General features: G+C 39.8%; 1 protein-coding gene across 1 annotated transcript in view; it reads left to right on the top strand.

Annotated features, from left to right (window-relative positions):
• The window catches only part of BCAT1 (branched chain amino acid transaminase 1), a 64,554-nt gene that overhangs the window by 18,048 nt on the left and 33,566 nt on the right, over positions 1 to 12,940 (top strand). The window contains exon 2 of the mRNA XM_042890346.1: positions 1,531 to 1,602. Within this exon, the coding sequence (XP_042746280.1) occupies positions 1,531 to 1,602 (72 nt within the window). The remainder of the gene's footprint in view (positions 1 to 1,530; positions 1,603 to 12,940) is intronic.

Below are 12,940 nucleotides of genomic sequence, written 5' to 3' on the forward strand. Positions count from 1 at the left end.
CAACAGAGGAACAGAAGGGCTGAAGCTGATGGAATGAAAAGTCTGGAGGGTCATGATGGCCTCTCTGGGATTTTGGGAACAGAGGGAGAAGGAAGTGAGATCTGTAGGCTGCTTTATCTTCTGCTGGTAGCAAGCCTGCTATCCATTAAAGGCCCGATGGAGATACCACTCTTTTCTCCTGTCTGCCGTACTCCTATGGTCTGCAGAAAGGGGGAAAATCATGCAGTTTGCTTTGTGTGTGTCCTGCTTTGCATCCCATGCAGCTCCAGCTCCTAGGATGTGGCTGCTACAGATTCTGGGGGCCAGGTCTCCCTGGCACTGCCACCCACCTTGCATCCTTGGAGTGAAGTCTGCTCCCTGGAAAGCCCTTGAGGCACCAATCTCACTGACCACAGGTTTCCAGTGTGCTTTTCCTTTAAAGAAATGAACTTTTGACATGGGGCTTCCTGGGCTGGGGCTTCCCAACTGAGGCACAACGCAGCTGAGCAATGAGACTGTCAGAGGCAACTACCAAGTGATGAGGAGCCCAGACCCTTTTCTTGCAGAGCTGGTGCCTTTCAGCCTTGGCATCATCATCCCTTAGTGCCTCTGTCCTTCCTCACTGTTTCAGGCAGCCCTGTGACCAGCCTGACTGTCCCCATGCTCACCCATCCCCTGCCACATCTCAGCATCTAGCTCACCCTTCCGCCACCCTCTCTCAGCAGTGGCACTTCCCTCTAGTCATTCTCCACCTTCCCATTGTGGCCCATCCCCCAGACATCAAAGATGCTGCTCAGAAACAAGAAATGCTGTCAAGCTGTATTTGTCTCCTTCCGTGCATGCTGTTGGTTTTAATATCGCTGGCAAGGAAGGTGGTCCTCATGCAGGAGGGCCCACAAAGGCTGATGCTTTGAAAACAGGATTTTTGTTGTGGATAGATGGCTTGCACCTGTGCTTTTTGACCTTCTGTTGCTGAACAGAACAACTGTCACTTCTTTTCTTGTAGTTTTTTATTTTAATGTGATCAGTGGCAGGACAGTGAAGTTCAACATAATAGGTAATTCAAAATACTTTGAGTATGTATTTTTATAGATGAGTGTTCCTTATCACTGCCTTTGTTTAATAAAATCTTTTTCCTCTCTCTTCTGTTCTCCTAGTCAGGCATTTCTGAGAAAAAGGAAAACCAAATCTTCTGGGATGAATGCCTTAGTAGAGGCAATGTGATCTGATGAAAATGTGTAAAAGCACAATGTATTTACTCAGCTTTGAATAAAAGGTGTATGATGCTGTCTATAGCCTTACTGCACTTCAGATTAATAATCCAGGCTAAGATGTTGTCACTCCTGCTAAAACTCAGCTGTGCAAAGTAATGCAACTGAAGTAAAACTGTAAGCCTGGAAGGCGGAAAATTATGCTAAGAAACTACAAAGAATGATCTTTCCAATATATTTACTGATAATTCATTCTATACAGTCTCTCTTAAAAATAATTAATTGAATGTGTATCAACCTTTCTGCAACACAAATTGAATTTGATTTGTATTCCTTCTAGGGCTGTCAGAACAAGTGCACGGCTGGAGGATGTTCAGAGGAAGCAACAAAGCACATGACTGAATCTTTCAAGGTATGTTGTTTGCTAGAACTTGAGTGCCTGAGGGATTTCAGTTGGTGTCAGAGAGCATCCACAATGTGGCTGTGACTGTTTTGCAGGTGTTCTTTGTGTTGGTTTCTTTAAATATTATAATTCTGTAAGAAATTCTGTAAGATTTTTTGTGGTTGTTTTTTGTTTGTTTGTTTTTTTTTTCCCCCCAAAGTCTACGTAACACTTTATTATTTGATAAACTTTAGCATCATAAATGGTTTTCAAAAGTAGTTTTTTTCCATCTGGTCTCAAAATTGCAGACCTACAGATCTCAGGACGGTAAAGCGCACCACAGCTCTGGCACGTTTTCAGCACTCAGCTAGCAAACAGTGCTATGACAGTAAGGAACGCTGAGCAGCTGCCAGGAACTGATGTGAAAATGAATCTATTTTTCTTTAATCTTATGCTTCAAACTGGGCTCAGTTAAGATACCATGGTTTTCCTTTGCCTTCTTACTGAACGTAGTGCTGTTAACTAGCAATTAATTTTAGACAATGTATGGGCACAGATGTCAACTTAAAATTTTCTGTTGGAAACATAAAGTCCATCAAAATGTGTCCTTCTAAATTCTGCCTTATGTTCTTATTCCTTTTTATTCTCCCCTCTCCTTTATACTTCTTGTCTTTATTCCTTGTGTCACGCATGTAATTTTTCACCCCCTTGCTTTGCCTGTTCTACAGTCTTTTAAAAGCCTCATCTATCTTTTGCGTGTGTTTAAAAATAATACTCCAAAACTGTTGACCTCTCTTGTGCTTTTTCAGCAGTTCCTTTCCTGTTATTCCTGTTATTGTCAGCAGTAAATGAGATGAAATTCTAACAATACACTTTGTAACTGTAAAGTTCTTCCTGACTTTTTGGGCAGTGTCATGCTGTGTAGTCTTCTGAATTATGCTTAAGTAGTTATTTCCTTTTTAGCTGTCATGGTTTAACCAGTATGGAAAATAAATGCTGCAGAATATGTGTTGACCTCCTTGATAAGATTTATTCTGCTGCTAATCTCATCAAAAACAGCAAAGAAAACTTTAGAGCCCATGACTACAGGATTAAGACATGCAGCAACACGCCATCTAATTTTTTTCCCCTATTCTCAACCTTTCCCAGTTCCTCACTTCCTCATTCGTTTGTATTGTGTCTCTCTGGGAGTTTTGCACAAGGTTAGTTTTGTTGTTTTTTTTTTTTTAGCATGACTTTTTAGCCCAAATATCTGCTTTGGCAAGTGGTAACATAAACAGGCATCCATCTAGTTTTGAAACCCCAAGATTGCACCTGTATAGAGTGCAGAATTTTGTGGATTTGCCTTTAGCAAACAGACAAGATAGATCTCAATAGGTTCATTCAGTAGAGTGTACTAGTGTATTTAAAAGACAGAAGTTGCTTTACAGAAAGGAGAGTCTTGTGTAACTCTACTGTTTCCTCTCAGTGGTTGGCGGAGTCCAGAAGGAGCACAGGCAGAGTGACAACAATCTCTGCTAGTGTTTGGGTCATAGGTGAAGTGGGCATAAATTGAAGTAGACTTGAGACAGATTTAAATTTTACTGGCAGTCAAGAAGGTCCTTTTCCAAAGCTCCAATTATTGAGTGGCACAAAGTTGGATTTAATCCAGTTCATTTTCCATCTATGCTCGTATGTCAGCCAGCACGGCAAATCATTTCACTATCCTGTGTGAGGGGAAGTATATACTAGCAGGTGGGACAGATGGTCGTAAAGGGAATAGAGCTAGAAAAACAGCTGGCCTAGGCTGAAGTCTAATTTGTAAGTCCATTCCTGCCTTCTGACTGTGTTTCTGCAGATTAGCTGCAGTCACCAGAAAGGGGTGCAGTTTTTCAGAAAATATTGTACCACAGGGCACGTGTGTGTGAAAGTTAGGGACTATTGCAGCTGCTTGCTGTGTCATACGGAATTGACTGTTTAGCTTCATTATCAGATTATAAAGAAAAAAACTTCATAAAGGAAAAGTAACATCAGACAAAAACAAAATAGCCTGGATTAATTCTAGGGAATTTCACAAGCACATCTGGGAAAGAAGGTTGTTTACAACTTAACAAACGATACATAGCGATATTTCAAAAGAATCAGGTTGGCCCATGAAGCTGACTGTGCTAAAGCAAGCATCCAGTAACTGAGATAATCCAAGTTTCTGAGAATGGAAATGCAGTTAAAAGGGTATGGTATTGTTTTATGCTTGTATAAAACATACTATTTAAAGTGGATGATGTGAGTGTTGGAATGCCACGTTACCTCATTTCTTTTTAGAATGCAGTGCTGTGCTTTCTATGTAGAGAGAGCTTTCTTGACTTTTATTGTAGTTTCTATCTGACTTTAAAAGATGGAATCACAGTGTCCCTATATATTTGCAAAGGAAGGAAGGAATGTAACATACAGGATCTAGGGAGCAGTGAGTCACTATGCCAGTGGATTGCTGTTTTCAATTCTCATGGACTTCTGTTAAGTCAGTAGGTCAGAACTGGCTTTGTTTGTGTTAACTGTGACAGTAATTCCTTAAGTTGACTCACTTTTCCAGTTAAAAGTCTAATCTGGACTGCTCTGTGATTTCCAAGATACTGACGTATTAGAGTTGACATATGACCAGTGATCCTGGAACAGATAAAAAATGTTGAAAAAAACAGCATTTGCTCTACAGTTTCCTGTATTGTATAAAACGTTCAATCTCCAGGAGTTACCTACCCAGCGCTTTCCTTCCACTAGGGTGAAATCTTCCTCTCTCCTTTCACAAGTATGAAAATGCATACAAATGTGAAAGTACATATATAAACTGGTTGTGGTTTGTGACTGTAATCTAAGAAGCTATACTTGAAGCTTTTGTGCATTGTGAGCACTTCTAGGAGGAGCACTGAAGCCTCTAACTGAACATGTAGTCTTTCTAATTTGCTTTCTCTCATTGTGTGTATGAGTTCTGATTTTGAATTCATAATACCAAAACCATCTTTGGTTGCCTTTTCTTTCTCTCATGTTGTCAATCCCTACAACGGAAAGATAATTTTTGTTTTTATGCAACTGTCATGGAATGCCTTTTCTCTTTTGGGAAAATGATATGTGAAATACGGTAAGGATGTATTATATAGTCTGTTTTTCCTTGTTTTGATTATCTGAAGCAATTTAAAATTAGCTGGAAATCTAATTAGCTTTTCATTGTGTTGCAGTTGTTAATGGTGCAAATCAGCTCTTTTAATTTTTAAAAGCAAAATGGCGCAGACCTTCCAGGGAATACTGGCTGTGCCAAAGCAGAATGAAGTAGCTGTACTTCATGAGTGGATCTGGATTGATTTGCTAATCTTAGGAGTTGTGGCAGTGTAATGAAATATGTGTAAGTGGAGTTTCTGTGTGTGAATGAATGGCTCCTCATGCTACTCCAAGTAACTACGAGCGTTCATGCACGGTCCCTGCAGGCAGAGCCAGTCCCAGGCTCCATGCCAGTGGGATGTGAGTCCATGGCAGACTGAAGCTATGTGGGCCAGCCAGGACAGTGCTGGGCTCAAATAATCCCTGCTGAGATCTTGGACTTGCTAGGCTGAGAACAGTGCTATGCTAATATGTTTTCACGGCTTCCAGTTTGACATGAGCTGGTGTCTAACTATGCAAGACAGCAGATAGAGTAAATTTGCTGTAATGATGTATGCCTTAGTATTTATTCCTTGCATTGCTGTGACATTTTAGAGCCCAAGCTGTGATCTAACTGTTGTTGTGCTAAATATTTCATAACTTACAGCATGAAGATTATTTCCTCACTGTAGGTATAGCCTACAGATAAATAGCCAAAATCATTGACAATTTTTTCCACAGAGATCTAAAGCTGTAATGTATTTTACCTTTGAAATATGAAGAAAATGAAAATGTAATTCCACAGAAGGCAGACGCTGCCAATTAAAGCTTTATGTACACTGATTTTTTTTTTACAGGGCTCTTAACACAGATGTAGCTGTTCCTTGTAACAGGACCTTCAGCTGCATGTTTTGAAACACGTAGCCTTTCACTGAATGACTGTGAGCTTGGATGGCTTTGTGCAAAACATTGTGCTGATTCTGTTTCTCTGCCTTGTTTCCCATTCTCGACAAATAATGAAATAGCACTGAAGATAAAGGTTGTATCTTTGTCTGGAAATATATTAAATATATTGTAAATAAAGTCATATTACAGGACTAATCTAGGCGGTTGAGATTTAAGTTGTATATTACTGCATTATGCCGCTTTTCTTGTTAAGTACTATATGTTAGAAAGAGTTGGAAACGTTCTTCTTTTTTCCTGCAGAGGAAGATATCCCTATTTTCAAAACTGTATTTCAGTGGAAACCTCCCTAACAGTAGCATTTCCTACGTTTGTATTAATTAGACTTCATTATTTATTGTGATTCACTGCCATGATTACACCACTCACTGAAACTCGAGTGACCCATCCATTCTGACATACCAAGCAGTTCAGCTTTTTTTTTTCTTTTTTTTTTTTTTTTTTAGAAAAACATTGCCTTTATGAAAATGTTGCTGACAAATAAAGAATAAACAGTTCTCCAAGGCCGTTGTTGTTCAAAGAAAAATGTTTCTCTGCCAAATGTGCTTCCTTCCCTTCCAGTGCAGCAATTACAAGCATAAAATGTAACATTTAAAATTGTTGTTTGATGAAACGTCTATATAAATTCTGAACTAATTGGCTGTGTCATGGTGGCATAGCACTGGGATATTGTGAGAGTTCTACTTCTTCAAGAGGTTGGGAAGAACATAGCACTTTTATTCTCTTGGTTTTTTTTAATGTGAGCATATGGATCAAGAGAATGCTGAAATGTTTTTGGACTTAAGATGTACATGCACTGTAGTTAGCAGATCCTGTATAAGGCTATCAAATATAAAGCAGTTTTACATGGTGTATATATTTTCATTTCTCTTCCTCTCTCCCTTGTTCTCAATTTGTCATGTTCTGCCAAAATCAATTAATTATTTACCTGTCAAAGCATATGGGCACTCTGTGAGGCTTTTCATCATGTTGCAGTTGTTGATTCTTCTGTTACTTTTTTTTTTTAAATGCCCCATGTTTCCATTTTAAATACTATATTAGACCTCATTTTGAATGTTAATTGATCAGATGAAACCCAATGTGTTGTTTCTTAGAACGACATGTCAGCTAGTCCATTTTTCTTCCCACTCACAGTGGGACTGTCACTGGCACCTGATAAGGTCAGCTGTGATTTATCTGCTTAGTGCCCTGCTGCCCTTCTCTAAGAAAATGTATTTTTTTTCATGACCAGTCTGAACCTCCTAAGCTGAAGCTCTATCAGTTATTGTAGACTGGGTCACGTTTGTGTAATGTCTATGGCAGTGCACAGCTTTAGCCACTGTTGGCCAGGTTAGCAAGCTAAATGCCAAATCTGTTGTTGTAGCAGTCTTTAGGTTTGTAGCAGTATTTAGTGTTTGTGACGTGGCCGTTGGTTTAGAAAAGGTCCATCTGATTTTATCTTGAATCTGCTGACTTAGCTTTCCATCACTGGAAATAATGTTTGCCTTTTTTCATGTGTTGGATTGAAATGATTGGAGTGTAATAATATTATTAGACTGCAGTTTCTTAATGCATGCTTATGCACCCTAGCAGAGGATATATGTGCTGCAGAATTTCTTCAGGAGATTTATGATCAAATATACGTCCTTCACTTTCACCTGCCAAGCAGGACACCAGCTACAGCAGAGAGAAAATTAAGTACCAAATGGTTTCTGACATTCTGCATCCACACAGACATTGCACAAAGCTGAGCAGCGCAGACTGTGCACAGGTGGAGGATGCACTAATGTTGGTCAGTATTGCTGTTGTCATTTGAAGGCAGATTGATTTTTCTAAATCAAGACTGTTGTCATCCAGTAGTAGCAGTAGATAGTGTCACCAGAGTAGCCAAGAAATGCTGCTGAGCAATGGCAAGTATAATTCACCAAGATTTCTTCGTGGTAGGCTGAGGAATGATTTCCCAGCAGTCTACAGTTAGGTTTCTTTTGCTATGGGGCACCTCATCTCTACAGCAGCATTTGACAGCTGCCACAGCTTTATTCAGTTTTGGCTTGAATGGAGTTGGTGGCATGAAGGAGTTCTGTATTTGTCTTCAGATGTCTAACGACCCCCTAATCGCTACAGGCAAAAGCAAATAGGTTTTCTGAGCTGTAATAGAGAAACGGATATTCCCATTATCTGAAGTTGTAGGATTTGTAAATAAAGCTAATTGCCATCAACAAAGAACAGGAGCTTTTAGCAAAGATAAAAGAAAAATGCTGGAAAAACAGCCAGAGAACAGTTTTGCTCAGTTAAGTCATAGCACAAAGAAAGAGATACTTTATCTTCTTTTAAGTAGGAGCTTAAGAGCACGGAGATTGTGCAAGGCTCTTAGATAATTCTTTTTGTTTGTGTACTTACTTTTTCCCAAGGTGTGAAAAATAGTTTTTAGAATGCAAAATTTTAGCAGGGATTCCTTACATATAACTATGAAATGCATACAATGTGTGTTGTTTGTACTCATTTCCAAGAAATCTTTATTTTCCCCCAATCTCACTGTGTTATGAAGTCCCAGGTCTAACATTAAATCTTTTCGTTGTTGAACACATATAAACAGGAACTGAGATTTAGGAAGAGAATTTATTTTGGGGGTTTTTCTTTTCTATCAGACTCCACTGGCCTTTCTGCTTGCTCCTGAAATCATCCCTGTAATCTACCTTTCGTGAACTAATGGCCTACAAGGCTAAAAGAATTTTATCTTAATCTCATATGTAGCACCTGTTTGTAGGGAACTACTGAATACAAGGAATTTGCAAAACAGGGCAGTTTCTGTGGCAGATCAAACTGTGAAATTTATGGCAATTTATAAAACTTACCTTCTGCCTACCAGCATGAGAAAGATGGAGTAAGAGAAAAAGACAGGTATGGTTAACTGAGATTTTAAAATTATTCCTTTAATCTCTGCAGAAGAGACTGTATGTGAAAGTACCTTATATTCCCAAAGGAGTTTTTATTTTGAAATTCCATAGGAAATGATCCTTGTAGTTCCTTCTCAGCTTAGGATATTCCATGGAATGCCTCCTTTCCATAAATCCACCTCCCTGCATGTTTGCAATCTTATTAAACTAGGGGTAAGAAGATTTAATTGTAACTGCCCATTACTTGGGCATATGAGATTATGATTCTATTCTTGGCTGTCCACATAACATGTTTGTGAGTGGCCAGGTCACTTAGGCCAAATGTTTACAATTTCTTTGTCTGAAATTTAGGTTTGCAATTCATTTCTTCTATCAGTAAGGCTTCTTAAAACTAATGATGTGTGAAATAGAAATTACAGTATTTCCAGAACCCAGGAACAGTAGCATCTCTAATTTTTGTGCACCAAATTTATACTTCTGTATTTTTCATGCAGCATTATTCAAACATCTGAAGCACTGCACTGCTCTACAAAATTGTGGTATAAGTGAAATATCACAGATCTTGCTATTCCAGTTATGTGTCACAGGCCTCAGCTTGTGTTAGACTCAAACCTTCTTCTAGGCAAATGTTCTAAAAATGGAACATTGTGTTTATGCTACAATGCAGAAAGACAGCAGTTGTAAGCAAGCAAAAGCACAGCAGCAGTAATAATGTTAACCAAAATGCAAGAGGTTTTGAGGGAGCAGTATATACTAATAGTAAATAACATGAATAGTGTAAGTAGTTAATGTGCTCTTTTAGTAGGAAAGGGCCCTAGTCATGTATTTGTGGGAATGTTTGAATATGAATCTGAGAGGACTTCCTGTGGAAGGAATCGAGCTATTATGGAATTGCTGACTGTGATTTCACTTATCATTCTATATGGAATTGCTTCTTTCTGAGCAAAAGCTCCAGTATATGTACATTGTAGACACGAAGTGCTGTAAGTGACAAAGAGGATTTTATGTAATTAAGCTGACCAGCAGTAGCAGTGAGCTGCAGCAAGCGGTCTTTCAGCCTAGACTGCATTAAAGCCTGCTCATACTCCCGTCCTGCCACCTAACAAGTGTTAGTAAACAGTAATAGTTAACATGACCAAAATGTAATAAGGCGTCACTGTCTCATTTTTGTTACCATGAGTAATGGTCCAACGCTGTGGTTTACTTTTTAGGTACTAGTCATATTTTAAATGTTTTACGTAATTCTTTGCAAAATGAGATACTAGATGACTGTTTTTAGTAGATCCAAAAATACCATTAGCTGGAGATAGACCCAGTTAAAATGAAATAAGAGTTTTCTTTAAGATTACCTTGATATCAAGCAGAAGATCTCCTTGTGATCTGCAGAAGTTCCTTTTCTTCATCTTTCTTTGAAGATATAGTAGATTTATAATTGATTTCTACATAGTATATAGAAATAGTTGACTTCTGAAACTTGTATCAGTGGAGAACAAACTAATGAGCAAGGGACGAAGACTGTAACAAAAACTACAATGAACAAACAACAACAACAAAAAAAGCAAGAAAGGATTCCTAATCCATTTAAGTTAACCAAAGGAATAGAAATGCGTGTGGCTGTTAAGATTCAGGTAGTTTTGCCTCCCTTACAATCCAAACTTTTGCAAAGATGGAGGAAAGGGCCTTGATTAGCTTAAATGACCTTTGGATCAGATCAAGGGAGTTGGTGCGGGGCAACATTTGAGTAAATATGGAAAAACTCAAAATGTAATTAGTGCCATTGAAATCAATTGCATTTTGCTGTATCCATGTGCTTGTGTGTTTTGTAGGCCGATTTTTTCCTGTGCTTTCTCTACAAGCTAGCCTGACTGTAGCTTTCCAGCCCTTTAATGTAACTTCTGATGCATTGTGGGAGCTTCAGATTGCATTTTAAGCTGCTCTGTGTGCCCTTTTCATCCTCCAAGGCAAGAAGTTTAAGTCAGTTCCAACCAAATATCTGTTACATCATTAGAGCAAGACAGTTTTTTGTGCTGCCTGCCTACTATTGCAAATCAAACATTCCTGCATCAGAGATGGAGCATCCATCAGGTGAGGGGAAAGGTTATAGAAGTCAACAGTGTGCTTCTTTCCCTCCTTCCTTTCTTCCTGTTGCTTGAGGGGCGCAGCAGAAGCTCGTCCTTTAGTTTGACAAATATTTGATAAATATCTCTTATGAATAGTTTAGATACATGCCTTGCAGAGGATGGCGTCCAGACAAAGCTAGACAAAGTCCTTCTGGCCATATTTTTGGTTGCTTCCATGATTGATTCACAAGTGATTCAGAGCCTTGCCTCCCTTTTGGTTTGTCACTTGTTCTGTTTTTTATTACCCAGTGTACTGTCAACCTGATGCAATATTTCCAGGCCCTAGTCCAATTACATGTGCTAACAAGTATTCCCAAATGGAGTTTCATGGAAGCCTTATGTTGAAAAATTTCTGGGTATTCTCCCTGAGGCTGCAGAATATAGTTTTATATTTTGGTTCTCTCTCTCTCTCTCTCTCTCTCTCTCTCTCTCTCTCCCTCTCTCTCTTTTTATAATAGGAAAATTAGAATTTTCTTCCTGCTTGGCATGAGTTCCATTTTCAAGCCTGAGGCTCTGCAATAATTTAAAATAAGTGATTGTAAGATAGTTTATTTTACTGTTTATACTTGTAAACTAGTAATAAATTCCTAAGAATTTATTTAACTGTCTTATTCTGTTTAGAGTTAATATAATCATTATTGATCTTATTGTTTATGCTTAGACTTTATTACTGTGATCAGTCGTACCTGTCTTAGCTCTGTGCAGAAAGTGATGGTCTCTGCCCCAGAAAACAAGCAGTATTTTTTAAAGAATGTGACATGAGAAAATAAACAAAAGCAAAGGGCAGTGGTTTGCCCAAGATCAGCACAGAAATCTCTCATTTTTTGCTTAAGTAGACTGTACTGCTGTCGTGTCTGCTAATGACTAGTGGATAGAGCTGAGAGATAGTAAGTCAGGCAAATTGAGAGCAAAATAAGAACTGCAAGAAGAGGTTGCCTCCACTGGAGCAGTATTCAGTGTTTCTATTTCTAAGGCAAGACGTAGGAATAGGCAAACAACTTAGTGTTTGTTTTCTCCCAGTGGAGGAGAAAATAACTGGTTACCCTAAAAAGATGCACAGCCCTTGTGAGCTTTTCCCACTTCCTGCAGCAGCACTGTGGCTGTCTGGTCTGATGCCCTGATGGAGGAGCTGGCGTGTCATCCCTGATTTCTCAAGTTTGGCAGTAGCTTGGTATAAGCTATGCTCGTTTGTTCAGTACTGGCTATTAAACATGATTCACAACATCAGCCTACAGAAAGTAGGACTATGTGATGAGCACTCTTCTGGATCAGGTTGCTGTTCTCTGTGGCAGCTCAGAATAGCTGCTCTGTGGAAGCACTTCTGTGCTTCCATGCTAGCCTGAACCCTGCCACAGGAGGCTGCTGGGCTGGTGCCCAGTGACAGAACAAGAGGCAATGGGTACAAACTGGAACATGGGAAGTTCCATCTGAACACAAGGACGATATCATTACTGTGAGGGCGACAGAGCACTAGAACAGTGCCCAGAGAGGCTGTGGGCTCTTCTCTGGAGGTATTCCGAACCTGCTTGGACACTTTCCTGTACAGCCTGCTGTAGGGAATCTGGCTTTAGCAGGGGAGTTGTGCTGGATGATCTCCAGAGGTCCCTTCTAAACCCTACAACTCTGTGATTCTGCAAGTATCCATAGGATGAGCTTTCTCAGCCTGCTGAGAAAATTGCTTAGGTCAGCAAGAAATAGGGGCAACATTCCGCCGCCTGCACCTTGACATATGGAAGGAGAAGAAGCTAAATGAGCTACAGAAGAAAGGTGGCGATCCACTCCTTGACACAGCAAGGCGAAAAAAAAAAAACCAACTTGCTAAGATAAGAGAGCATTTCAGATTCCAGAGGCTGTGGAAAGTGGCTTGTTGCTTCACCTAGTTAGTATCCCAGCCTGCTTCCCCAGCACTGCTTCTCCATGCAGTACACATGTCCTCTCCTTAGCCTGCCACACAGAAGCAGCCTCATGTTAAGGTGGACAGGCAGAAGGTGTTGAGGGAGGTAGCTCTTCCAGGAAGAATGGATTCCTGAAACAGGGTTGTGTGTCTTGGGAAGCGTCCAATAGAAGGCAATGATGAAGATGCAGCAGCCAGAAGGGCTGAAGGGCAGGAAAACACCATCCTCAGCTCTGGTGCTCTCCTCCTCATAACTATCCCATTTTGTCCCCTGATCTGAACCCCTGAGCCTGGTTCTGCTCAGCTCCTCCAGCTACACTTTGTTGCCTCTCCCTCTACAGTAACTCCTTGTGTTCTTTGTAATCTCTTCCTAAAAATCTGCTCTGTGTCTGCAATCACATTCACAG

Source organism: Lagopus leucura, unplaced genomic scaffold, assembly GCF_019238085.1.
Source record: "Lagopus leucura isolate 7727_CA_CO unplaced genomic scaffold, USGS_WTPT01 Super-Scaffold_100159, whole genome shotgun sequence".
Classification (NCBI taxonomy): domain Eukaryota; kingdom Metazoa; phylum Chordata; class Aves; order Galliformes; family Phasianidae; genus Lagopus; species Lagopus leucura.